Source organism: Salvia hispanica, chromosome 3 (genome assembly GCF_023119035.1).
Source record: "Salvia hispanica cultivar TCC Black 2014 chromosome 3, UniMelb_Shisp_WGS_1.0, whole genome shotgun sequence".
NCBI lineage: Eukaryota > Viridiplantae > Streptophyta > Magnoliopsida > Lamiales > Lamiaceae > Salvia > Salvia hispanica.
In genome coordinates this window covers 27,574,672-27,601,099 of record NC_062967.1, presented here as the reverse complement: position 1 = coordinate 27,601,099, position 26,428 = coordinate 27,574,672, and the positions used below count along the sequence as shown (strand labels likewise).

Below are 26,428 nucleotides of genomic sequence, written 5' to 3'. Positions count from 1 at the left end.
AGAATATTTAACCTTTATGAGAATATAGAATCATTATACGTCATCCTCTCATAGATATAGTGAATGTTTTTTTTGGATGGATGCATAACACGAGATTCTAATCCAATGAAGGAGTGAAAGTTTCATTTTTGTCGAGTGCAAGTGATTTGAGTGTGATACGTCCAATGCAACATTTTGATGTTCACACAAAAAATGTGGCTTTTTCGATCGTCCACCCCTAGATTAGATGTGCATTATTACACAAACTACTTTTTTCATGAGAATGTGAGAACACTATTAAAAAAATAAAAGTATTTTATTGTCAAACTAAGGATTCATAGCAGAACCAAAAGTATTTATAATACCCTATTATATATATATATATATGTGGATAATTAATGGATCAAAATGTTGGTAATTAATAAGAGGTCACTATTTTGGGTATAACACCATATCAACTTTTCCTATATCAATAAATAAATAAAATTAACTCAATCAACCTAACAAATAGCTGGTTTGCCCGAGTGGTTAAGGGGGAAGACTTAAGATCTTCTGCACATAAGTGCGCGTGGGTTCGAACCCCACAGCCAGCAAATTTTTATTTTTATTTTATTTTTCATTATTATTTTTTAAATATTTCATTTAATAAGAATATGGAGTATCATTTAAAGGTAGAGCTTTCTATATTAACTTATTTTTTAGTTTAAGAATATTTGATAGTACTAATAACTCTATTACTTCAAATATTTGGTACCATTTAAGATTCTGGAAGTAAGTAAATTATTATTATACTTGGAACTCTATACTGCAAGAGTATGTGAGCTTCTATGTTAATTTTCCTTCGATGTAATAATGATTTATATTGCTCAATTTTTTGATAATTAAGTACTACTACAACTTACTAGTAGTATATTAATTTATCTTTTTCTAAATTCATATTTTCTATGCATAACTCCAAATTACATTTTTATATATTTTTGTAAGTAAATATTTTCTTCGAATAATCTTATATAATTAGTCTTATCATAATTCCGTAAACATTCTATCACCTCGAAACATTAAAAAGTAAATTCAACTGTATGTGAGTATTCCAATTTAGTCTTAAAAACTTTATATCAATACACTTTTTTTCAAAAATTTTACTATAGAACATGTGATTTCCAGTATTCACAAATGGCTATTTTATTACTAAGAATTTAGAATGGCTATAGTTTTAAAACAATTTGCACACTTCAAATTACACATCTATACATATATAAAAAGCGAGTTTTGCCCTTAATTGCAAATATTTATAAGTTTTAGATCGTTTACTAAAATTTAGATATTTTGGTTGACCAATAAAAAATTAATTCAATTTATAAATATGGCTGTTACAAATTTAATCAACAATTATAAAAACTATTTGAATCAAAATTCATCTATTTAAATGTTGGCCGTTATAAATTTTTGGCTTGGAAGTGTTCTTAATAAAATTTTATAAATTTTTGGCCGTTATAAAATTTTTAATAATTGTAATTTAATCTTAATATTTCAAGCACTACATATTGATTAGCTATGGAATTGGGGTTACACGGATTAGAAGATTTGTAACTTTGTAACCGCCACGTTATTGCACATTATTAGGAATTGTATTAATAATAATTCAATATAAATTTTTAACACAGTATAATTTTTCTATATATTTTGTCTATATATATGTGTCATTCACTAGCTTATTACTCACTTTCTCATTACCTTCACCTATAATCTATTACATCACTGAGTTTCCTACGAAACGAATTTGTTTTCAGTATGATTCTTGCTTTTTATTATTAGTATCTTTTTATATTTCTCCATTTTACACATTCTTTAAGTGTAATTATTATGTTACTGATATTTGTTGTTATGTTCTTACCAGAGAGGATAGTTGAAACCATGGAAATGGAATTTCTCTATTAGCAATATACCATAACTCTATCAATCAAAGGTTGATATCATGGACGCATTCATCTTGCCAAATTTGGTTTTGGTTTTGAAATTGGTAAGTATTTTAGGAAAATTTATAATGCAAATGATAAGTTGTGTTCGCATTATTCACGAATGAAAACATTTTTCGAAATTGCAATATGGGGGTCTATAGTTGACTATGTTTGAAGTTTTTATCTACATATGGGAACAAACTGGCCAGACTGAGAAGATGGTGTCGACGCAGATGAAAGTGTTGGAAACGATAAGCGGCAAAGATGAAAGCTATTGGAGATAGACGAGGGCCCATGGGTGATGGGGCATAGCGGCACGAGCATAAATGATTTTGGATTCTATTTTTTATTGAAATTTTCATTTTTTGGTTGCATTTTAATCTATTATTTTTTATTAATCGATTTTCTATTAGTGAAATTATTGAATGTTATATGATGGGTAATTAAATGGATTGATGAACACTGTAATTAATTCCAACATAAGTATTAAACTAAAATTTCAATATTATTAAAAAAATCCAGGAAAGTTATTTTGATTTTTCAACATTACCAAAAATTATTAATAACATAATCAAAATTGTTTCTTAATTAAATATCATTGGTTTATATTGTTAGTGATTAAACACTCTATATAATTTAATTTTTTATCATAATTTATTTAATTTATATTTTTAATTTTATATGAGAAAATTCAATAGGCCGAGGTTGATACTAGTTGTAATAAACTACTACAACCATTCTTTATTATTGTTCTTGATCACAAACTCAGCATATTTCAAAACTCAAAAAAAACACAATGCCTTTATTAAGAAGTAGAATGAATGATTATTCCTAAGATGATTCAAGCCTACATGCGATTACTGAACTCGACCCCATCGCTGAAAACGCGAAGCCTCCTATGCATCCCGGGCCATGTCTAATAGGGCTCAACGGGCGTTCGGAAGTTGGCACCTGCATAAACTGCTGCTGAACCAAGTTCCTCCTCAATCCTCAACAGCTGCCCACAAACACACAACATCATGTGGTTAACTAAGTAGTAAGTTTTTGATGTACACAAGCAAGCGCTCTGGATCGTTACCTGGTTGTACTTAGCAAGGCGCTCGGATCTGCAAGGAGCCCCAGTCTTAATTTGCCCCTAACAAATTCCACCACTCCATAATAAGTTATAACTATGAAATCTCAAAAAGGAAAGTAGTCCCGGTCTTAAAAAAGATGCTAACCGTGGACAAACCGACAGCTAGATCAGCGATGAACGTGTCCTCTGTCTCTCCACTGCATCATCATCCACACACAAAAATGTCACAATCCAATCCAAGTCTATTGCTATGAAAGACGAAAGGGATAACAATACCTCCGGTGACTGGTCATTACGCCCCAACCAGCGCGCTTGGACATCCTAACTGCTTCAATACTCTCGGTCACAGATCCTATTTGGTTAACCTGCCACCAAAAATGAACCAAATGTGTAACTCTATTTTCATTGCTTTCTCATTGAGATAAACACACAATAACTATACCTTGAGAAGAAGAGCATTGCAAGTCTTCTCCTTGATTGCTTTCTCAACTCTCTGCACGAACCAAAAAACCGATGTAAGGAAGGAAAGAGCTAATAGATCCATCATCAAAGTAGGTAGGAATCATCAATGACCTTAGGATTGGTGACGAGAAGATCGTCTCCCACGATCTGAACTTTGGCACCGATTTCTGTGGTGAGCTTTGCATAGGTCCCCCAGTCATCCTGGTCGAAGGGATCTTCGATTGACACAATAGGATACTCAGAAACAAAAGACTTGTACAGATCCTTGAGCTTGTCACCCGGGATCTTCTGTGATCCGTTGTTGTTCTGCGAAAATTTGACATAATAAACATAAGTAAACATTAAATGGAGCTGCCTATACATAAGATTATGAACTTGCTTGCCTCTTCCTTAAAGTTCAAGTCATAAGTCTTGTCTTTTCCGTAAAATTCAGATGCAGCGACATCCATTCCGATAACAACCTTCAGAGGAGAACAAACGAATCAGTTGCTTGATACTCGTTGTAGAGATGATCCGAGAAGTGAAGGAGATGGAACTCACCTTTCCTTCATAGCCTGCTTTAGCAATAGCTGTTTTAAGTAGCTCGAGGCCTTCCTTGTTTTCCTGAAGTTGCAACGACAAGAGCCATGAATGCGCTAGTACATGACACAGACGAAGTTTGAGAGACGTTACCTGAATGTTAGGAGCAAAGCCACCCTCATCCCCGACGTTGGTGGCATCTTGGCCATACTTCTTCTTGATAACAGCCTGAAATCGAAAACATTCACAACGTAATGCTCAATCGCTCCTACATCAAGAAACTCACTTGACAAGACATAACATGCCTTCAAATGGTGATATACTTCCACGCCCATCTTCATGGCCTCCGTGAAAGAAGAAGCTCCAACCGGAAGAATCATGAACTCCTGCAACGAAAATTCGCGTTAGTCATTCAACAGTGCAGCAGAGTATACATTGCAAGAAGACACGCCTGCATAGCGAGTTTGTTTCCAGCATGTGATCCGCCATTGATGACGTTGAAAGCCGGGACTGGCAGGACCAGCTTCTTGTTGCCAGCCAAGTTAGCAATATGCTGAAAAGAGGAAGAGGAATATATTCAACAAATGTAAAAACATATATCACAAAATAGATGAGGCTAAGACCTTGTAGAGAGGGATGTTGAGGACTGCAGCTCCAGCTTTGCACACGGCAAGAGACACAGCAAGAATCGCATTCGCACCAAGCTTTTGCACGAAAAATGCTTATCAGTACTAACAAATACTAGTAACCACACAAATAGTAAAGTTGCATATGGGAATGAATACCTTTTGCTTGCACCAGCCCCATTCATTCTGAGTTCCATCAAGTTCTTGAACCATGAAATTATCAATAGAAGTCTGCTCGGTCGGGTTCTGCAAAATTCAACAAAATGACGTAAGTACAAGGAAACAGCATCAAACAACACATCCATAGTTTGAGATCAAAAACAGACCTTTCCGACAAGGGCCGGTGCAATGGTTGAGTTCACATTGTTAACTGCCTAAAAACACAACCAAAACTATGGCATCAGAAACTGCAAAGGGGCTCAACCTTAAGGCATCCTATCATATACACTAACCTTGGCAACGCCCTTTCCGAGGTAGTCCGATCCTCCATCTCTCAGTTCAAGAGCCTCGTAAATTCCTTTCAAACAACAAAGATACCATGCCATATGTAAATAATACATTGAATTGATAAAAAAACCAAGGATCCAAAAGTGATGATCATTGAATTGTATTGGCAAAAATGGCCAAAATACACAATCAAATTATGAAAATAAATGAATTATATTACCAGTGGATGCACCACTAGGAACAGCAGCCCTTGCCATGATTCCATTAGAGAGATACACATCGACCTAGAATCACATCAACCATTTAATTTCTTCATAAAATGCAATACATTCATTGTATAATTAATACACAATCACATATACATAAAAATGTGAAAATCATATAAATAATGATCTAAAAATGGAAAAAAAAAGGTGAAAATCGAAAATGAATCGTTGGACGAAGAAAATGGTGTAGAGACAAACCTCGACAGTGGGATTTCCACGGCTGTCGAAGATCTGGCGGGCCTTGACGGACTTGATGGTTGCCATTAGAGGTATCAGATCAGATCGAGAGAGAGAATTTTCTGTTAAGTTAGTTATTAGAGAGGGAGATGGTTTCGTATTTGTACACAACTTGGATTATTTACAACCGTTGATCTTAATCCGATTTAACGCTGCTTTTGTTATGTTTAAAAGGAACTAGATTGAGATGCGAGAATGTTTTTTGGACATGCAAAAAATAGATAAAATGTTTATATATTTAATTCCCCCATTTTCTCGAATCTTAACTTTCTTTATTTGAATATTAGTCACTAGAATAATGGAAGTTAGTTTTTATATACTAGTACTATATTTATTATTGCCTTATTGGGGTATCAATAATACAGGAGTGATCAAGGTCTAAAAAGTGTATAACTAGAGAATAAATCTCAGCCACATGTTATCATAATCCAATGACTAAAATAAGTAAATAACTTTAGTTAATCGAAATTGCATAGGGTATTTTAGGAAATCAACTTTGTTCTCATATTTTCACATACACACACCATTCACGCTTACACACACAGACACACACTCTCTCCTTCTCTCACGACGGAGGTGGCGGAGCACACTTGCACCTCCTCTCCGGCGACACCCTCCTCCGGCTTGTCTGCCTCTCACGGCTGCCTCCCTATATGTGGCCCCCTCCTCCGGTCTGCCTCTCGCGGAGTACGACTCACCTCCTCTCGCGGGCATTGGCAATATCTCTACACCTGTGCCATCGTCGCCTCCTGCTCCCCGACTAATTTGTTGTAATCTCCACTGCACATACTCATGCTCAACAATCTCCATCGCCAATTGAAGAATCTTCATCGCAAGAACTGATTTACTCCATCGTCAATTATCGATTTCAGAATCTGCAAATTCGCTATACTCACGCAGATTCTATAGATTTTTATCGTTCATGCTGAGATTTTCACTATCTCCATCACTCACGTTGATTTGTTGTGATCTCCCTAGCCAATTATACAATCTACATAGCTCCGCTCATGTTCAATAATCTCCATCATCAATTGCAAATTCTTCATCGCAAGAACTGATTTCTCTATCGTCAACTGTCAATTTCACGATATGCAAATTTGCTATTTCACACAGGCCACATGTCTTCAATTGATCAAATGGACTCGGTATCAATTCTACAAGAAGCCTAATTCGAATCTGATTCATCTTCGTATGAAGTGAATATTTCTTATAGTGAAGTAAATCTGACTTACAGTGAAGTATAACAGTTCCTATGTGTATGGCATATATCAGTAACTAAGACATTATGAAGTGAAGTGTAACAGTTAGCTCGTATACTGAGACATTATGAAGTAAATATTTCTTATAGTGAAATAAATAAGACTTATAGTGAAGTACAATGGTGCATAAGTTTATGGATTAAACTGAGACCATTTGAAGTGAATATTTGTTATAGTGAAATAAACATTTCTTATGGTGAAGTGAATATTTCTTATAGTGAAGTGAATATTGTGATGTATATTGTGCATATAGTGAACTAGTATATGCTCACAGTGAAGTATCGTGCATATAGTGAACTAGTATATGCTTACAGTGAAGTAATTAAGCATATAGTGAACTAGTATATGCTTACAGTGGAGTAAATTGTGCCTATAGTGAACTAGTATATGCTTTCAGTGATTTATATTGAGCATATAGTGATGTATATTGTGAATATAATGAGTTCCATCTGTTGAGGTCCTTGGATATCTGGATATCTGAGATGAGTTCCACGTTAGGTTCGTCCACCTTCTCTTTGCTATGATGGTGCAGCTCTGGCTTGTCGTCGTCTTCATCATCGTCGATAGTTATGATTAATTTTGGTGTCAAGGTGAAAGAGTGGCCTGGAGTCTTCATTGTACGGCTTCCAAAAGGTTTGTTGGGGTAACGAGGCGAAGTGAAGACTGCTCCCGTTGAAGAAAATGCAGGAGAAAATGGACAGTTCTAAGTGGTGGTTTTAGTTCACTTCTTACATGTATTTAGTTCACTTTCCAATGGTTTTAGTTCACTATTAATGAGTTTTGTTTCGTTGAAATTTTTTTTTTCGTTCAACATACTTATTTTGGGTACACTATAGGTGCGAATTATTTAACTGCTTTATTCAAATGAACTACATATTTTATGTGATGAGGTAATGCAACTGATTTGTTTTCCTATTAACTATAATCTAGTTGTTGTGAAGTATTGAATTCATATAATGAAGTAATAAATTATGATAATGAAATAATATAAATGATATGTTTATACAGTAGGTTTTATTACTAAAATGAAGTAATAAAATATTATAATGAAGTAAATGACTCTAATAATGAAGTAATAATACATTATAATGAAGTAACATCTTTAACTGATGTGTTGTTTGCACATTAAAATGAACTACATATTCTTTTTAATGAAGTAGTAAATTGATAAGATGAAGTAATAAATTATGATATTGAAGTAATATAAATGATCTGTTTATGCAGTAAGGTTTATAACCAAAATGAAGTAATAAAAATGATAATGAAGTAATAGTCTATAAATATGAATTATATGTTTACTATTTTGTATGAGTTTAGGATTTTAGAATTAAAATTAGCAGACGCATTGTTTGCATATTCAAATGAACTACATATTTTATGTGATGAGGTAATGTCACTATTTTGTTTTCCTATTAACTATAATCTAGTTGTCGTGAAGTACAGAATTCATATAATGAAGTAATAAGTTATGATAATGAAGTAATATAAATGATCTGTTTATACAGTAGATTTTATTATTAAAATGAAGTAATAAAACATTATAATGAAGTAAGTGAATCTAAAAATGAAATAATAATACATTATAATGAAGTAACATCTTTAACTGATGTGTTGTTTGCACATTAAAATAAACTGCATATTCTTTTTGATGAAGTTGTAAATTGATAAGATGAAGTAATAAATTATGATAATGTAGTAATATAAATGATCTGTTTATACAGTAAGGTTTATTACCAAAATGAAGTAATAAAAATGATAATGAAGTAATAGTCTATAAATATGAACTATATGTTTACTGTTTTGTATGTGTTTAGGATTTTAGAATTAAAATTAACTGCTGCATTGTTTGCATATTCAAATGAACTACATATTTTATGCGATGAAGTAATGCAACTGATCTGTTTTCCTATTAACTATAATCTAGTTGTTGTGAAGTATTGAATTCATATGATGAAGTAATAAGTTATGATAATGAAGTAATATAAACGATTTGTTTATACAGTAGGTTTTATTACTAAAATGAAGTAATAAAACATTATAATGAAGTAAATGACTCTAAAAATGAAGTAATAATACATTATAATGAAGTAACATCTTTAACTGATGTGTTGTTTGCACATTAAAATAAACTGCATATTCTTTTTGATGAAGTTGTAAATTGATATAATGAAGTTAGTTGTGTCTTTAATGAAGCAACAAAGGCAAGGCGCATTTGTCCAAGGTGGTGACTCGGCAGTAGAAACAAACACGGTGAGCAGAGGCAACGCGAAGGAGATGAAGATGATATAGCTTTGAGCGGACATAGGCAGCGGTGGAGTTAGAAAACTCCGAGCGCAAACCGACGGTGGCCGCGGCGGCAAATCTGCAACAATGGCACACCGACAGCGGCTCTGGTGAGGTGACGACGCTGAAGGGGTGCGACAGCCGTGAGAGTCTGGCGGTCGTGAGGCGGTGAAGTTAAACGTATATAAAGAACTAAGAAACACGATTGAGAAATATAGCAAGAAGATTAATCAATGAAAATGAGTAAATTAGTAAATAATATTCACTTCAGCGGTTGGAGATGGAAGAAACGATAGTTGGAGGCGGAGGAAACAACGAATGGAGGTTAAGGAAATGACGTTGGGTTAAATTCTAGAGAGTAAAGAAGAATAGAAGAAGAAGCTCAAACGAATTTTGAAAATGAATATAATAGGGTAATTGATTTTAACCTTAACTCATTTGTTGAATGTCTATTATGCCCCTACATTGTTGCGTGAACTAATTCTCTCTTGTAGTGAAGTAAAATTTGGATTAATTTTGAATCCTATGTTGAATCTCAGCCCTTGATTTTTTTAATTTTGTGACTGAGATTTATTCTCTAGTTATACATTTAAGGGATAGTTGTCCTGTATCACTTCTCATCAATAATAAATGTATGTATATACTCCACCACGATGCATATTTAAATTTAATGTTACTATACTTTTTATAGGGAATTACAGCCATAGTTAGTTTTTATATACTACTAGTACTACATTTATTACTGGAGTACCAATAATAAATGTATGTATATATTCCACCTAGATGCATTTTTAAATTTAATGTTACTATACTTTTTATAGGGAATAATAGCCATTTAAGTCGTGAAATTTGGTAAAATTATGTCAGTCTCATAACCATTCGCAATGGTTTTTTTTTCTATTAAAAACGTCATTGTTTTTTATAAGATATAAAAAAATAAGAACATAAAAAAAGTGAAAGAAAACTTTTTAATTTAGTGAAACAGTCATTTTGAACACAATGAAAATAGGAAAATTGGTCTCTAAAACCATGAACTTTGCCTAAAATTTGGTATTTCCCATGAACTTTGAAATTGGTATATAATATCACGAACTTTGCATTTTGTTTGGTATTTCCCACGGCATGTTTATTACTATATTTGACTAACTTACGTGGCTTTTATCATACTTGACACAATTAAATCAACGTGGTTTTCAACGTGACTTTTTATGCTACATGTTATGAACTTAAAAAGTGGTTTCAAATATTATAAAACATATCACGGTTGCTTATGTTAAATAAGATTTTGATGAAAATATCTTATTTGAGTGAGTTCGAGAAATACCAAACAAAATGCAAAGTTCGTGATATTATGTACCAATTTCAAAGTTCATGGAAAATACCAAATTTTAGGCAAAGTTCATAGTTTTAGAAACCAATTTCCCATGAAAATATGACATTTTGTGTATAAATGAGACAATTGAGCAAAATTAAAACTTTGTAATTTAATATTTCAATTTCTAAAGTTACGTAATTAGCCAAAATTTAACTAAGTTGCGCGATTTAAATGGCTACTAACCATTTTTTATGTAATATATTTCATGTATTATTCGTATCCTATATATTTTTAAAAGTATATTTTTTATTAATATATTTATCATCTTTATAAGTCATCATCTTCGTTCAAGTTGAATGGGAGCGTAAACACTATTCACATAAAAAAAGTTTGTGCTAAGATTATTTTTTCAGTTAGCCTATTCGTGACAACTCAAAAGTCAAAACATAGGCTGAAATAGTATAACTCACAATTTAGTCAAACTATTAATTGGGCTTGTTTAAAAAATAAGCACATTTTCATTACTAGATAGACTTACTTTTTTATAATCCAAAACGCCTGAGCTCATCAACTTCTCAAGCCACCCCAGATTGGCATGCAAAGTGTCCAAAAACATTAAAACACCAATCTTTAGCAAAATACAATAACTCAAATTTCAAATATTTGCAGATGTTAATTATGGTAAAAGCCATTAATTCGGCAGGGATAATACCTTTATCTCGACAACAACCAAAATTAATTACAAGCACTTTCTTCGTCCCGCAATTGAAGTCTTTTTTTGTCGCTTCAATCCGTCCAACAACAAGGCTCCATTTTCACTTTTATGAAAAATCATAACTAGGTGTCACGTTTCATTCAGTATATAAAAGTAGGATTCATACTTTTATTTACCATAATATAATATTTGAAGCTTAAAATAGTAAATGTAATTTATTTATTTATATAAATTGCCTGGACTTTTTAATCCTCAGATTTGTATAATTATGGTTTGACCTCTCTATCTCTATATCTCTGTGTCTATCTCTATATCTCTGTCTCACACATCTGTCACCGTCCCCACGCCGTTGCTAATGCTTGCTGCGCTCCCTTCACTCTTTTCTGAGCCTTTAAAACCGAAATCTGCATCAAATTCGACAAATTTCAATTCCTCAATTCACACCACCAAAAACCCCCAATTCCGCCATCGACGATGGATCACAAGCATCCGATCCTGCATGAGCTACTGCAGCAGCATCAGGAGCCGTTCCGCCTCAAAACCTACCTCTCCGACCACAATCGCTCCTCCTGCTCTCGCGCTCACCTCCGCAATTCCTCTCCGCCGGAATCCCGCGCATTTCTCCCCATACCGGAGACGACCGCCGCCGCGCTGGCGGAGGCCGCGGCGAGGATACAGAAACAGAGGAAATCGAGCGGCGGAGTGAGTCTGTTTGGGTCGATTTTGAGGATACTGAAGCATCGGAGGAGAGGCGAGGGGAATTGTGAATTGAAAGGGAGGGAAATTCGAATTCCGTGCTCGTGTGGCCGATTGCGGAGAGATGATGGTCGCTCCGCCTCCAGCGCGATGAGTCATTTCGGATTTTCTCCTGTCTCCGGCCGCCGCACGCCGGATTTTGACGCTTCTCCGATTCGCCGCGTAAAACAGGTTTGGTTGAATTTGTCGCATCTTTTTTTTTTGTTTGGTTATTTTGTGAGTAATAATGATGAAATGATTGCATTGAAATTTTACTTTATTAACTTCTATGTTGTGCCAAAAAAATTTTTATTTTTACGTGAATATTAGTTGTGACATTCATTGTGAAAAAAGATTTATCAAATTAATTAATCATGAATAGTAAGATAGTTTGTTGTACCAAATGTTAAATCCTTTTGATAGACTAGTCTTTTGCATGTGTTCGTATGTTCGGTCGCAAATTGTTGCTTGATTCTCTTTTTTTGGCACGTATAAACTAATGATAATTCGAGCTATTTTAACTGAAAAATCAGTCAGTTTCGAGGAATTCATTTTTTCCATATGGTTTGTAAAATTTTTTGGAACGAGTTCCCTTGTTTGGTACGTATCAATAAGTCTGAGATTGTGATTAATAATAATTGAGGTTAATTAATGAGTTATTAAAAAGGTTAGGATAGTTATTTAATATTTAGAATCATTTTAAGGGGTTGTTAATTATGTTGTTGTACTTTGCTTCTACTGTCGGCGTGTGCAATGAGTTGTTGGTGTTCAGGTTGTCGAGTTTAAATGTCGATTATACCCTCAAGCTTTTGTTAAAATAATCTCGAATCAATAATTTTGGGGTTAATTAATCATATCCTTTTTGTTTTTTTATTTGCATCAGCATATCTATATAGATCAATTCCTCCCACCAAAATTCTCTCTTTCTTCTAACTTTTGTCTCCTCATATAAATTCCATTCCAAAAGGACAAATCTTGATTAATTATTGTATTTCTTTCTTGGATTGCAATAATAATTGTGTTTATTCTAACCACCATTTTAGAATGTTGTCGATTAAACTAAACTTTTTCCCATTATTTTAATAAGTGCTTATTCGTCGAATTTGACAGGAGGGCGTTGTGGGAGAGGAGGAGGAGCAATGTAGTCCAGTGTGTGTGTTAGACTCTCCCTACGGAGACGAGGAGCATCCCAATCTAGCTGGAGATGATGAAGACGAGTACGATGATCTCGAGCCCGCCTATGCGAATATCGAACGTTAGTACAAATTTTACACACAAACACAATTATGTGAAGCAATTATTGTCTCTTTTTAAAGATAAGGTTTTTAATTCATTGCCCCCAAAATTAGGTGGAAGACTTATCTTTGCATCATAGTATTTGCTTTCTATCACTCTCATTTTCCTGAAATCATTAATGGGAACTCATCATCACCATTTATATTCATTCTAAAATAATTCAACATAAATATATGTTAGTATTAATTTAAATGCATTGCGTTACTAAATTGAATTTTGTGATTTTTATTATGCAGGAGCTAGAAAACAACTTCTAGAGAGACTTGAAAGATTCGAAAAACTTGCTGCACTAGACCAAGTGGACCTCGAGCAGAAGTTACTAGAGGCTTCTGAGGAAGAACACGACATAGAATTCGAGCAGTTGTTAGTGCGCAGAAAACAGCGTCCATCATCCAGTCTGAAAGAGAGTCGCATGAAGAGGGCAATAGGCGGCGACAAAAGCAAGGTATTTATGGGCCATTGGTGGCGAGACGCCTTAGATACGATGATGGAGGTCGAGTTCAAGACAAAGGCGGAGGTGGAGGAGACGGCGGCTGAACTGGAACTAGCAATCTTTGAGGAATTGATTGAACAATGCTTATGTATGGATCCACCACATAGTTTAGAATCTTAGAATCCTTCTTGTAATTATTAGTATGATTTTTGTGGATCAATGGATTAATTGGGATTTGGTGGTGATATTAAATTCATCTTCCATGATTTTGGTCTTTGAGGAACAGATTTTTGAAATTAATTCTGTGCTAAGTTGTCTCATAGTTCAAGCTAAGTTAATAATTGAGTTATTGTTCTAGGCCTTTTTGGTTTTGGATATTTTTCAATTCTTTTCTTTTTATGACATATACTATATGTACTATGAAATGCAACTTGCATGACTTTTTTGTTTGCTTATGGTTACTCTCGTTTGCTATAATAAAATTTATACAACATAAATTTTGCTCAACATAAAATTACTTCCAAAAATTTCTTATTTTAACACTGATAATGAAGCACAATTCATGTTACAGTACTTTCAAAATAATATCTCTGGAAATTTGAATCACCACGAAAGAAAATATTCTAATTTCAAATTTAGTAAGTAGTACTACTACATGATATTTTCTGTGAAGATACATGCATGCATGTACATATGAAAACACACACGAAGTACACATTTGAGTACACAATCCAATTTAATGCAACAAAATTGCAACAAATTTAAATCAAATTATCTTGACATGATTGAAAGAGAAAGAAAGTACACGTTTGAAAACATAAATCCAAGCTAATACTACAATAAAATTTTCTACAAATTAACTGATATGATTAAGATGGGTTTCTAATTCCAAAAATTTGATTTCATTTTATTACTATAATTTATAATTATATCCTACTTCATTTTCAGTAAAACAAACTAAACTAAACTTAAAACGGGAGAAAATCACCCAATGATTAATTAATTAATATGCTAGTATCATTACAAATTAGTAATTAATTAATTAATTTATATCCTGCTCCTACAAATTAATACTATGCTACTAGTATATACGAGTATCTGCATGCATGCGTGAAAAGGCCACTTCACATAAACTCCACTTTCACAGTAACTTACTTTAATTCAAATGAAACCATACACTGTCAGCAAATATTTATTGATGTGACAGAATATCGACTTATAAGATTGTGATCCTCACCCACCATTTTTAATTTGTTTGTATGCATTGCCAAATTAAATGTCTGTTTTTTTTCAAACTATTGCGTTTGCTTCCCATTAATATTGGTGGGCCTTTATAGTTTGTACACCTGTACTAATAAAGAGTATTTGGGCCGGGCCGGGCCATATTATTGTGGGCCCCAACTTGTGAACGCGGCTGTTGGTAGAATTATTATTATTTAGAAACAAAAATAAATAAAAACATACCTACCATAAAAGGAAATCGACGCCTTGTTGGTCTTCAATTTGAGTTTTACTTAGTTGAACTGGAGCTCACTTGATAACACGATTTCCCTCTACCTAATAGGTTAGGGGTTCGACTCATCATGGAGGGGGTTTCAGATTGAGAATCATTAGTGATCCTTTTCTAAAAAATAATGAGTTTTACTTATATCTCGAATGAATTGAAGAACATATTTTAAGAAATGTTTCCTCGTCGAAATGGTTTAATGGTTCCGAACAACTATAAATTTATGAATTTTTGCCAGATTCTAGTTAGCATACTAAGCTAGCTTTAAAATCTAATTGTAATTACTGAAATATTGATTTTTTTTCCAATTTTACTAACAAACTATTGATTTATTCTAATTTTGGAAGTTATTAAGATTTCGTCGATGGCATAACTAGATGAATGATCACTTACCTACGTGACGCTATCAGATGTTATCCAAAACAAAGTCACACTTTCAGATGCAAGATGACGGTGTATTACACTAAACTAAATAATTTAATGTTTGAGGTATACTAGATTCTATTTGAAAAGGATGAAATGGCAGGAGAAAATGAGAAAGAGATGGAATGAAGTACAACAAATGAAATTATTCAATTTTGTATAATTCCACGTTGTTTTGCGGCCTACAACATGATGTTCGATAGTACGATGTAAGTAAGTTATCAAACGATATCAACGCTGAATTCTTGATTGGTTGCAAAATCAGAACAAATCAATAGTTTGGTAATTTAAAGTAGACAGACTTTGGATCAGGTATGCAAAACCAGAACTCGACAAAAGTTTATGAATTGACATACAAATCCCCTTATGTTTTGTATTTTCCAAAAACCATCTTGTGACATGACAAAGGTGGTTGCCATGACTCTAGATAGTAATGAGCTTGTGGCTAGGACACTTTCATTTTTGTTCTTAACACAAAATGTCTATACCTAAACAATAATATTACAAAAAAAATCAAACACAAACAGGAGTACAGGACTAATTAGAATATTACAATATCTATTCATCTCTTTTGGTAGTTCAAACACTTGATGCCAAATCCAAAGATAAGCACAAAGAGCAAGATAAAAACCAAGTGCATAAAAACAACAATAGGCAGAAAATCATGATCAAAACCTAAGTTTTGTTTGATGAATGTCTTAACTGTCACATAACTAACTCCAGGCACCTCAATCTCACAATCCAAATCACCAAATTGTGAAGCCACAATCCCATAAATTGTCCAAGCCACTGGTGAACCCCAGTAATACCACCTCCACCACATAGGAATTTGCTGTCCAAAACCCAAAAAAAAAAAAATCAAATCATTTTTTTGTCGCACAAACATTCTTTTACCATAGTATAGAATCCTTGCAATGACTCACCGTCCGGGCGAGGAGGAAGCCGGAGAACAAGTTCCACAGGCTGTGGAAGAACGATGAAACGATGGCGCCCACTTGAAGGCCTGGGGTGAGGGCGATGAACATCATCCCGAACAGAGTGAAGTAGAGGAAGGATGTGAAGATGAAGTAGTAGAAGAGGAGGAATTTGGCAATAGTCCATTGGAATCCAATCATTGAGTAGATGAGAAGAGTGTATGCTATTGTCTGTATTGCAACATACACTGTCTCGATTGCCACCTGCGCGAACGCATAAGGGAAAGCCGAGTGCATCCCAGCTGCCATTTCGCGATACAGAACAGTCCTCTCGATGCAGACAACATCAAGCACACTGATCCCATTGGTGCTGCCTAGGAATAGCACAGCAGCGTAGATTGCTCCGAGGAGATTCTGAAGATCCTGCTGTTTCTTTCTGTCGACAGAATTTTCGCGATGTTTTAGACATAACAATGTCTAATATTGACACTACTTAACTCATTTCAAGAACTGCCTTAAAAACTATGTTTGAGGTATGGACTTACATCTTTTGCCCCTTGTTCCAGAAGATTAGGCCGAATACGAGGCCAATCAAGAGGGTCATGAGGAACCGGATGGCGTTGTACTCGGGATTCCTCCAATACGACAAGTAGTGCTTCCAGAAACAAGCTTTGCATTGATCAAGAAATGAGAGAGAGTACTTTGTAGGAAAGTAGAGGTCTTTGGAGCCTGGTGGGGGGCTACTGAGCTCTTGTATGAGTTCTTGATTACTCCTGACAAAGTAAACGAAGACGAAAACGAGACGTTGGAAACGGATATATGCAAACAAAAGATGAAGCTGATATGCTACTGACTGATAAAGGGAGGATTTTGAGTAAATTTCTGCAAAATCAACTCCAATTTGCTGCTCTGCTGCTGGAGTGCTGATATCCAACATCCATGTTGCTGGATTGCATCCGTCTTCGATTTTAGGAACCCCGCGAATATTCTGCCACATAATAAACATGAGTGAATCTTCAATGAAAATCATGTTTATGTGATGGAATATGAAATGCAAGTACTCACTTCAAAGTATTGTATCATCTTGTTAGATCGGCTACCAAGTTCGCCTCCGTAAACGATTCTCCCTCCTTGAGCCATCAAGAGTAACTGCAGCAACGTCGAATATTAGGCAAGTTTTGACATAAACTAGTGAAATGGAAAAAAGTGGCCTACTTCATCAAAGGCTTCAAATATATCTATGCTTGGCTGGTGGATTGTGCAGACGACGGTTCTTCCTGTGTCGACAGTGTTCCTGACAGTGCGCATAACAATGGCAGCAGCCCTCGCGTCAAGGCCAGAAGTTGGTTCATCCATGAAGATGATGGAAGGGTTGGCAACGAGCTCCACAGCGATTGTCAGCCTCTTCCTTTGCTCAGTCGAAAGGCCATAAACCGCGGGAAGCCCCACTATGGAGTTTCTTATGGGGTTAAGCTCAACCAACTTCATCACTTCTTCAACAAACATCTGTACGAAACAAGAAAGATCGTACGATTATAATGTACTAGTATGGTAAAGAGACATGAACGCACAGACAACCAACCTCTCGAGTGTCTTTCTTGACTTGTGCAGGGAGGCGCAGCCAGGCAGAGTATAGAACAGATTCGTAGACTGTGACATGAGGCGAATGGATGTCGTTCTGCTCACAGTAGCCACTGATCCGCGCGAATGTTTCTTGGTTTTTTTGGAAGCCGGAAATGGTGATGCTTCCCTCAATGTATCCACTGGTCTTTCTTCCTGCTAAGACGTCCATTAAGGTCGTCTTTCCAGCGCCACTGAAGCCAACGATTGCTGTTAGCACTCCCGGCCTGAATGCTCCACTCACGTCTCGTAGCAGTTGGAGACGATCACCTCCAACGCCTTGAGCTTTCATTTCCTTTTAACAAAATTACAAAACTCAACATGTGTTACCAAAGTACTACACAAAACAGCAAAGAATATATCGATGCTACTTACAGCCGGCACGTCTACATAGTAATAGACATGATCAAACACGAGTGATAGCGGCTTGAAAGGCAGAATCAATCCCTTTTCATGTGTACTAGAAATTCCATATGAGGATGAATTTTCCTTCGTTTTTCTGTCATCTTCGTCGTCATCATCATCATTCTGTGTTAAAGCGCTGGAATCTCCTAGAGCTGAAAACATTAGCCAGAGTGCATTCAAACTCTCTCTCCCAACACAGAGTGGTAGCAATAGAATCAACAGAACAGGACTTACGTTTCAAGAAAGTCAGTGCCACGATAAACAAGATGTTAAACAGAACCGAAAATGCTAGAAGTGCAAAACAGCAAATCCAAAACCAACGCTCCTCTGTGAAGAAGCCCCTCGAGTGAAGGAGGACTTCTCCAACCGTAGATTCATTGAACCGAGGGTCTGTATTAGGCTGCACCAGAAAAAAGAGACGAATAAGGCTCAACTCGTGATCATTAAATGAAATAATGTAAAACAAAAAACTCACATTGCTCCATCTCTTGTCAAGAAACTCATTCATGACAATGGCATTCTGTCCATAGCTCAACGGAGAAATGTAATACGTCCATTTCAGCCAAGGCTCGAGGTCATCTGCCATCGAGAAAGAAATTTATACGTAACATACTCTAAAAGGGATAGATAAGACTCATCAAAACTTACTTTTGGACACGATAAAACCCCCAAGGATGAAGATCACAAACAAACTAAACGTTCCTAACGTGTGTGCAACGACCTGAGTTCTTCCTAGTGCAGCAATGAACCGGAACAGACCAAGAGCCATCTGGTTTATGCTGAAGAATGTCAAAAATTGCCCGAAAAACCTAAGCAATTTCACCAAAAATCAGTATGTGACACTTCACACGTAAACGAAAAGTACGTCTTACCTTCCAGCAGGAGGAGCAAATCCTATGGTGTAGTATGTAAGGACGATCCATATCGTCGATTCCATGACAGAAAGGGGGATTCTCAGTATCCAAATTGGGAGACAAAACGCCCAAGCCGGATATAAGTAGAAATCTCTCTGCTTAAAAAACACCGGCAGCCTAATAACCGTCAGTGCAAGCTCAGCCACACCATTGAACATCAGATTCAGAAGGCTGAAAAACAATGCACCAAAATATTTCCCTCCATCCGTCAACCTCCCATACGGCATCTCTGTTCTGAAGAAAACCGACAGTGCTATCAACGACATGACTGTGATCTGCGCGGTCTTGAATATGTAAATGAACGAGTTACGTTTCATCAGCAGCCATTCCCTTGAAAAGCAAGCGCAGAAAAGCTCCCAAGGGGGTAAACCGTACTTCTCCTTAACTAAAGCTGCAGGGTGAGCTCTGGATTTATTGTACGGAACGCTGAGCTCTTCAGTGAGACGTTGGCCTACGTGGAAGGAGCTGAAAGCCTCTGCGAAATCCGAAGGTGAGATGTATTTATAGGGTTGGTTTGTCATGTACCAGTATTGCTCTTGATCCTTCTTTGATGTCACTTCTTGAAGAAAATCAGCTTCTCCTTTTCGTTCCGGGCATTTAAACCCCATGTGGTGAAAGAAGTCGAGGACAGCCTCCCGTGGACCTTGGTAGACAAGATGGCCTTCTGATAATAAGATAACGTCATCGAACAGATTGTAGGTCTCCGGGGCTGGCTGCAGCAGAGAGATGACCATGGTTACATCCATTATATGCACAATCTGCCTCATGTAGTTCACGATCTGAAAAGTGGTGGAGCTGTCCAAACCGGTCGATATTTCATCCATGAGAAAGGCTTTTGTCGGACCAACGAGCATTTCCCCTGCCATGAACGAGCAAATCACAATTTGAACAGAAAAAATTCAAGAATTAAGTCACTGTGCATCTTTCAAAGCACGTACTTACCAGTCGTTAAGCGTTTCTTTTGCCCTCCCGAGATGCCTCTCCTCATGTCATCGCCAACCAGAGTATCCGAGCATATATCCAAGCCAAGTATCTGTTGTCTGAAGTCAAAATCCACATTCTTGAGAGATAAAAATACAATCTTTTTTTGAGGAAACAAACCTTGAGTGCATAATCTGTGATCAAACTGGCTTTCTTGCCAGGGATGGATGTGGCCTTCATGATTGCATCAAGTTCAAGATCAGGTTCGATTCCGGCCTCCTTCTCACGCCTCGAGAGCTCTGCCAGCATGTCATGCCGCGAGCCAGCGCCCAAGCAACAAGCGGAGAAGTCAAGAGTCTCCCTCACAGTCATCTCCCCATGATGAAGATCATGCTGGCTGATATAAGCACATGTCTTCTGAGGTACGAATTCACTCAACTCGTGCCCACAATACGTGATCTTCCCTGATTTCTGCATAACTACGAGTAAACATACAAAGCCACACCACCATTTATGATGCAAATTTGAATACAATGGATACATATACATACCCTCAAATTGTGATCAAGCTTCCCAGCAAGTGAAAGCAGGAAAGTAGTTTTTCCGGCACCGGGAGGCCCCAAAAGCAGAGTCATCCTAAATACAAATCAACTCTCAATACAGAATCAATTTCATGTGAAACAAAAAATGGAGAAAGATTGTAACTTTTTAAATAACAGAACAAAAAAACCTTGATGGTCTAATGATTCCATTGGCATCTTTGAGTATCGGCATCTTTCTCATCTTCGAAGAAGCAAACTTCATTAGTCCAAGAACACTCTGAGAGAGAGAGAGATTGCTAATGAACTTCTCTAAAGAAAAGTAAAGAAACAAACTTTCTAACTTCATTAGTCCAAGAACACTCTGAGAGAGATTGCTAATGAACTTCTCTAAAGAAAAAGTAAAGAAACAAACTTTCTAATTCAAATCATTAAAACCTCAATGAAATTGATTGTAGAGTTGATCAAAGTGGGAAGAGCTCTGCTTCCAACATGAACATCTCCCTCCACTGCTAAATGCTCGAACCTTATCTCTATCTTCGGCATTTCAATCCCCACTCTGCAAAACCAAATCCAATAAAACCAAGAATTCACACAGCAAAAAACATAGAGTGAGAGTTGAAATGAAGACCTGTCTAAGCGGCTCCTCTGGCAGCGTAGGAGCTGCTCGTGCTTGTGCTCATTGTCGATGGCGTGGAGAAGGGCATGCCGGAGCTCGTCGATGGTTTCTTTCCCGGCAGCCATTTTGGTTTTGGTGAGAAAGAAAAGTAGTGTGGTGATGATGGTATTAGTAATGGAAATGCTTTGCCGTTGACGGTTGGTGGTTTGAATAAGTGTTTTCCACACCACTCACATCAGCCATTTACACAATTTTCCAAATTAAATTGACTTTTAATCCTTCATTTTTAAAGATTCTATTGGAAATAATAGACCATAGACCTTCCATGTCTAACGACGCCAGTCTTACAAAAAGAAAATACACTTCTTAAAGTTTGTCTCTTGTTGTTTGCATATCCCTTAGAATTTATAGGAAAATTGTTTGTGTGATTCTTGGAACTTTGGCAAGTTCGTCGATGCCTAACAGATTTGAAGGTTACTACATAATAGGACGGAACTGTTTGTATTGAGGAAAAAAGGTTTCTTCAACTCGACTTATAGTTAGAGTTGTTTTATTGTTTTCATTGTAATTTGCATGTTACTATTCCTTTTCTTTGATTGCAGTAATAATTAGAATTTTCTTCGATTGCAATACCACTTATACATGGCTAGCGATAATCCCCATATTTCTAGCATATTATGCAAGACTAAACATTCCAATCGTATTTTAGTCGTATTAGTCTTGACTTCTAGAAGGAAGAGAAATGCGCACTATCTTGAGGTTGATCATTGGCCACATTCAAAGAATTTTGTGAAGAAAACAACTTTGCAGAATATATCTTAGTCATGAGCTAGAAACAAATTATGCTGTGCAATTAGAACTCATGGCTAAGAGGAATTCTAGTCAAAGTAGAATTCTGTTTACTAGGATTTTTCTCATAAAATATCCCCTTTATTACTTGCAATTGTAGAGTGTAGGAGTGTATTTTTATTGGACAATCTCCGATAAAATAAGTCATGTGGATACGAACTAGGTAACCAATCACGACGATAGGCAATGGAAAGATCGAGGATCAAGAAGTTTGATGGATTGGATTTTAAAAGTTGGAGATCGAGGATTATCACTACGATGAAGACCTATATTGGAAAGAAAAGCTGGAGAAGATGGATTCCGAAAAGTGAGTTTTTGCAGAAAATTGAATGATTATGAAAGGTTTTATGCTAACATAGTTGACATTAATCAGATAATATACTTTCATTACATCGCCACAATGTCAAATGAAAACAGAAAAAGTGAACATGTTTTCAAGTTTAAGCATAAACAAGAGTTTAGAAATGCTGTGCCTGAAAACTTCAGTACAAATGAGTTGTGCTCGTTGATTCAGTTTTGGCTCTGCAGTCCTTAATCCCCGCTTGCACAGCCATTACAGCCACAGTGCACACATTCAATAACCTTTTCCTCACGTAAGTGCTTTGGGACTCGGCAGACGCAAGTAGTTTGAAAGTTATGGTCTCGAGGCTGCATGCACCTCAGGCAACAAAGCCTTTCATAACCAGGCTGCCATCAAAACAATTATCATGAGAATTTGTAAGAGTATGTAATATTGTAATGTGCATTATAGTAATCTTCGTTTTTAACATTATACTTATTTGATACAACAATCAGTCTTGTATGTTACTTCCTCAAACAAAGATTTCCAAATCTAGTGTGCACTAACAGAAACAAAGAGGACTTGCATTATCATTGTAGAAAATCTTGAATAAGGGCATACCTTTTTCCACTTTGCGATTAAGTTACGGTCTGCATAACCCTGATCCAAGCAGAACTCATATAATTCCTTGGAGATTTCCTTCCTCCTGTGATAGAGATCATATATATATCTACTCTTCTGATGGGCTATTTTGAAAATAGGCCACAGGGCCTCACATTTCCTTTTACCATCATGTGGGTCATTCTCAGCTGCCGCAAAAAAATGACAGGCAAGGATGTAAGAAACTAAGAACACAATTTGAGAAGACAGCAAGCAGACACATATATGAACCAATTAACACCCAAGTCACAAGATAAGATTAGAATAATGCAAATGTTCAAATAAAATAGATTATTGTCAATAACAATCAAACTATCAAAGAACCTTCTCTCATCTTTGCTTGTAGTTCACGAAGAGTCGGTTCAATCAGCTCCCACCCCTCTGGTATCTTTACTCGGTTTGTCTTCACCTTTGGCATGGTTCCTGCAACAAGATCCTGTGGAACAAATCAGAAAAATTATGCTTAGAAGCTAGGAAATCCATAGCTATGTTGGCAATTTGAACTAAAATTCATCATACAAATGATCAACAAAACAACTTTCCAATCTATCTCACTTACTCAGCTAGATATCAAATTTGTGGCTTTTTACTAATTTAGCAAACAATCTAAGACCACATTCATATCTTATTTGTTGAGAAATGGATGAGCAAGACAAAGCTGCAACCATTGAGCTAAATCAGTTATAAAAGTCAGTTACAGGCGTTGGAAAGGAGCTGCAAAAATCAACTAACTCTACACATGTACATTGAGGAATGAAATAGCAGTCACTCGAGCAACTATGAATATTCATCAAGATCTTATTTAAAGAGATAGAATCTGATCATATGATAATAAGATAGAAACGGAGAGAAGTCTGTGAGAGTGGGAGAGAAGTCTGTGAGAGTGGAACGCAATCTTGTGCATTGGACTTTTGTTCATCTTCTTATAATTGATAATCTTTCTTGTTCTTAATGGTTAGGTGTAGTTAGTACTTTGAGTTTGCATTAAACAGATTTCATTCTTCCGTTCTTGATTATGTGATTCTATTCAATAACTTCATTATTGTTGATAGTTTTAAATTGTTAGTATTTATTAGGAAGCATGAGACTCTCTGTTTAATTGCAAAAGTAGGTTTGAGCATCTAATAACAATTCGAAGCAGCTGAAACATAAGATAACTTGGATGTGATGAAGATTTAAAATTTAAAGCGGCAAAAGAACAAACCCTAGAGAAATTTCATCAAAGCATAGAACCTCATCCCCACAGTAAAATTGATAAAGGTCAACAAATCAAACCTAAATCTACCAATTAATCCGACAACACAGTTGTACAACAACAAATATCAACAATCGGTCCCTAACCAAATAAAAAGCTTTAAAAGTTCAGGGGAAAGAAAACATTACCAACAATTTCAGAATCTACGGTGGCAGCGGCGGAGGGGATTCCGATTTGTAAGAAAGTGTATGCGGAAATTCAATTCCTCTATCAAATCTACCGATGGCTAATTGTAGAGCTCAGAGACACAGAGACACAAAAAGGGTAAACCACGGATATAAATATATTCGGAATTTAAAATTTCATTGAAACAGCATTTATCCGTTTTAATTTTCTTTTTTATTTTTATCTTAATTTTATTTTTATTTTATGAGTCCATACCTCACTTTTTAAACGGATTTTTAATTTAAATGCAGTAGTTTAGGAATGAAAAGTGTTTGAATTAGAGACGTTATAACTTAATCCAAGTAGACTATAAACCTAGCCTTCCAAGTTAACAATGCGGGTTCGATTCCCGCTACACCCTTTTTCTAAATAAATATTCTATTAGAATTCTACTGTAGAATATACATAATACATTATGATTGATATTTGATCAAGATTAGTGAATTTTGAATATACAATTCCAAAAATTCTCTAACCTACGATCCGATTTTTTGTTTTCAACTCAAGAAAAATATAAAAAAAATCCGAATGAAGGCTGCTCATTGTCTCTTGTAAAGAAATACTCTTTGTGTCTCCTAAAAATAGTATAGTAGTATTTCTATTTTGATCTGTACCTTAAAATTATATAATAGGAGTAATAATTTAGAATCTTTTAAATAACTTATTACTCTACAATTTATTAAAAGTAACAAGAGTGAACTAAAAAAAAAGTCCCCGAACTATGCGTTTATCTCGCCATTAGTCCCTGGACTTTCAAAATATCCCCAGACAATCCTGGACTAAGCGTTTATCTCGAAAATGGTCATTTTTCACTGTTTCGGGACGAAAATACCCTTTTGGGGGTTTGGGGGGAGGGGGGAGTGGACAATTTGGTCTTTTTTACACTTTTAACATTTTAAATCTGATATTATTTAAGTGATGTACTAAATCTGATATTATTTTCAAATTATCATTCTTCTTCCTTTTTACTACGCTTCACTTTATTTCTTTATTTAAATATTAGATTTAATTTTATAAAATTTAAATTTAAATTTTGATTTTTAAATATCAATAACTTTTTATTAATTATTAAAATTATTATTAAATAACAAATTAATAGTTTTAATCAATATTTGATAGTGTCTAATATTTAATCAATAACGTACGACGATGCCTTAGTTTTAATTAATATTTAATAGTTTTAATCATAAATAGATCATATAACACGATTTATTTTGAGATAAATATGCATCTAATGTAAAACTAATATAATTTTCGTTTAATTTGAAAACAATCAAAATTAATTAGAAAATTTCAACAAAAATTCTTCTATATCAAATTTTAGTAGTATCAAATTATTAGTCAACTTCATAATGTTTAATCACAAGCAATTATAACAACTGAACCAATGCTAAATAGAATAGCTCTTATTTTTCCATCATGATTAATCTGTATTTCTTCAATTCAGCTAAATATTATATTAAATAAAAAAAATTAATAGTTTTAATCAATATTTATAGTGTCTATGAATTAATAGTTTTAATTAAAAAAATTTATTGATATTTAAAAAATGAAATTTAAAATTTAATTTTATAAAATTAAATCTAATATTGAAATAAAAAAACAAAGTGAAGGATGGCAAAAAGTAAGAAGAATGATAATTTTGAAATAATATCAGATTTTATACATGACTGAAATAATATCAGATTTAAAATATAAAAAGACCAAATTGCCCAAACTCCCCAAAACCCCCTAAAAGGGTATTTTCGTCCC

The 26,428-nt window shown here is 35.2% G+C and overlaps 4 protein-coding genes and 1 non-coding gene across 6 annotated transcripts; 2 read left to right on the top strand and 3 right to left on the bottom strand.

Annotated features, from left to right (window-relative positions):
* The first annotated feature begins 489 nt into the window (after positions 1 to 489).
* TRNAL-UAA lies at positions 490 to 572 on the top strand. The gene has a single exon. It is a non-coding gene; the product is annotated as a tRNA-Leu (tRNA).
* Positions 573 to 2,642: 2,070 nt separating this feature from the next.
* LOC125215311 (enolase-like) lies at positions 2,643 to 5,691 on the bottom strand. 2 transcript variants are annotated; one of them, XM_048116694.1, is made up of 17 exons: positions 5,531 to 5,688; positions 5,287 to 5,350; positions 5,072 to 5,136; positions 4,946 to 4,993; positions 4,779 to 4,865; positions 4,617 to 4,697; positions 4,445 to 4,546; positions 4,299 to 4,379; positions 4,147 to 4,221; positions 4,015 to 4,077; positions 3,858 to 3,935; positions 3,586 to 3,780; positions 3,455 to 3,505; positions 3,289 to 3,377; positions 3,158 to 3,209; positions 3,016 to 3,072; positions 2,643 to 2,934 (listed from the first exon to the last, which is right to left on the bottom strand). In XM_048116694.1, exons 1-17 carry the CDS (start codon positions 5,594 to 5,596, stop codon positions 2,854 to 2,856), a joined length of 1,335 nt encoding a protein of 444 aa, XP_047972651.1. In that variant the 5' UTR covers positions 5,597 to 5,688; the 3' UTR covers positions 2,643 to 2,853. The 2 variants fall into 2 exon arrangements, with proteins under 2 accessions (XP_047972651.1, XP_047972650.1); XM_048116693.1 differs by having other exon boundaries at positions 4,015 to 4,221; positions 5,531 to 5,691.
* Positions 5,692 to 11,449: 5,758 nt separating this feature from the next.
* LOC125211879 lies at positions 11,450 to 13,871 on the top strand. Its single transcript, XM_048111835.1, has 3 exons — positions 11,450 to 12,068; positions 12,987 to 13,131; positions 13,409 to 13,871. Exons 1-3 carry the CDS (start codon positions 11,616 to 11,618, stop codon positions 13,783 to 13,785), a joined length of 975 nt encoding a protein of 324 aa, XP_047967792.1. The 5' UTR covers positions 11,450 to 11,615; the 3' UTR covers positions 13,786 to 13,871.
* Positions 13,872 to 16,073: 2,202 nt separating this feature from the next.
* On the bottom strand, positions 16,074 to 21,659 carry LOC125211876 (ABC transporter G family member 39-like). Its single transcript, XM_048111827.1, has 18 exons — positions 21,480 to 21,659; positions 21,287 to 21,407; positions 21,040 to 21,128; positions 20,861 to 20,945; positions 20,490 to 20,780; positions 20,331 to 20,421; positions 19,347 to 20,247; positions 19,123 to 19,283; positions 18,950 to 19,053; positions 18,709 to 18,874; positions 18,445 to 18,626; positions 18,032 to 18,364; positions 17,665 to 17,955; positions 17,515 to 17,598; positions 17,304 to 17,437; positions 16,995 to 17,222; positions 16,459 to 16,885; positions 16,074 to 16,367 (listed from the first exon to the last, which is right to left on the bottom strand). The coding sequence occupies exons 1-18, from the start codon at positions 21,590 to 21,592 to the stop codon at positions 16,098 to 16,100; spliced, it is 4,071 nt and encodes a 1,356-aa protein (XP_047967784.1). The 5' UTR covers positions 21,593 to 21,659; the 3' UTR covers positions 16,074 to 16,097.
* Positions 21,660 to 22,681: 1,022 nt separating this feature from the next.
* On the bottom strand, positions 22,682 to 24,794 carry LOC125211880 (protein BUD31 homolog 2). The gene is made up of 4 exons (XM_048111836.1): positions 24,640 to 24,794; positions 23,581 to 23,692; positions 23,218 to 23,405; positions 22,682 to 23,003 (listed from the first exon to the last, which is right to left on the bottom strand). Exons 2-4 carry the CDS (start codon positions 23,672 to 23,674, stop codon positions 22,848 to 22,850), a joined length of 438 nt encoding a protein of 145 aa, XP_047967793.1. The 5' UTR covers positions 23,675 to 23,692; positions 24,640 to 24,794; the 3' UTR covers positions 22,682 to 22,847.
* Positions 24,795 to 26,428: the final 1,634 nt, after the last annotated feature.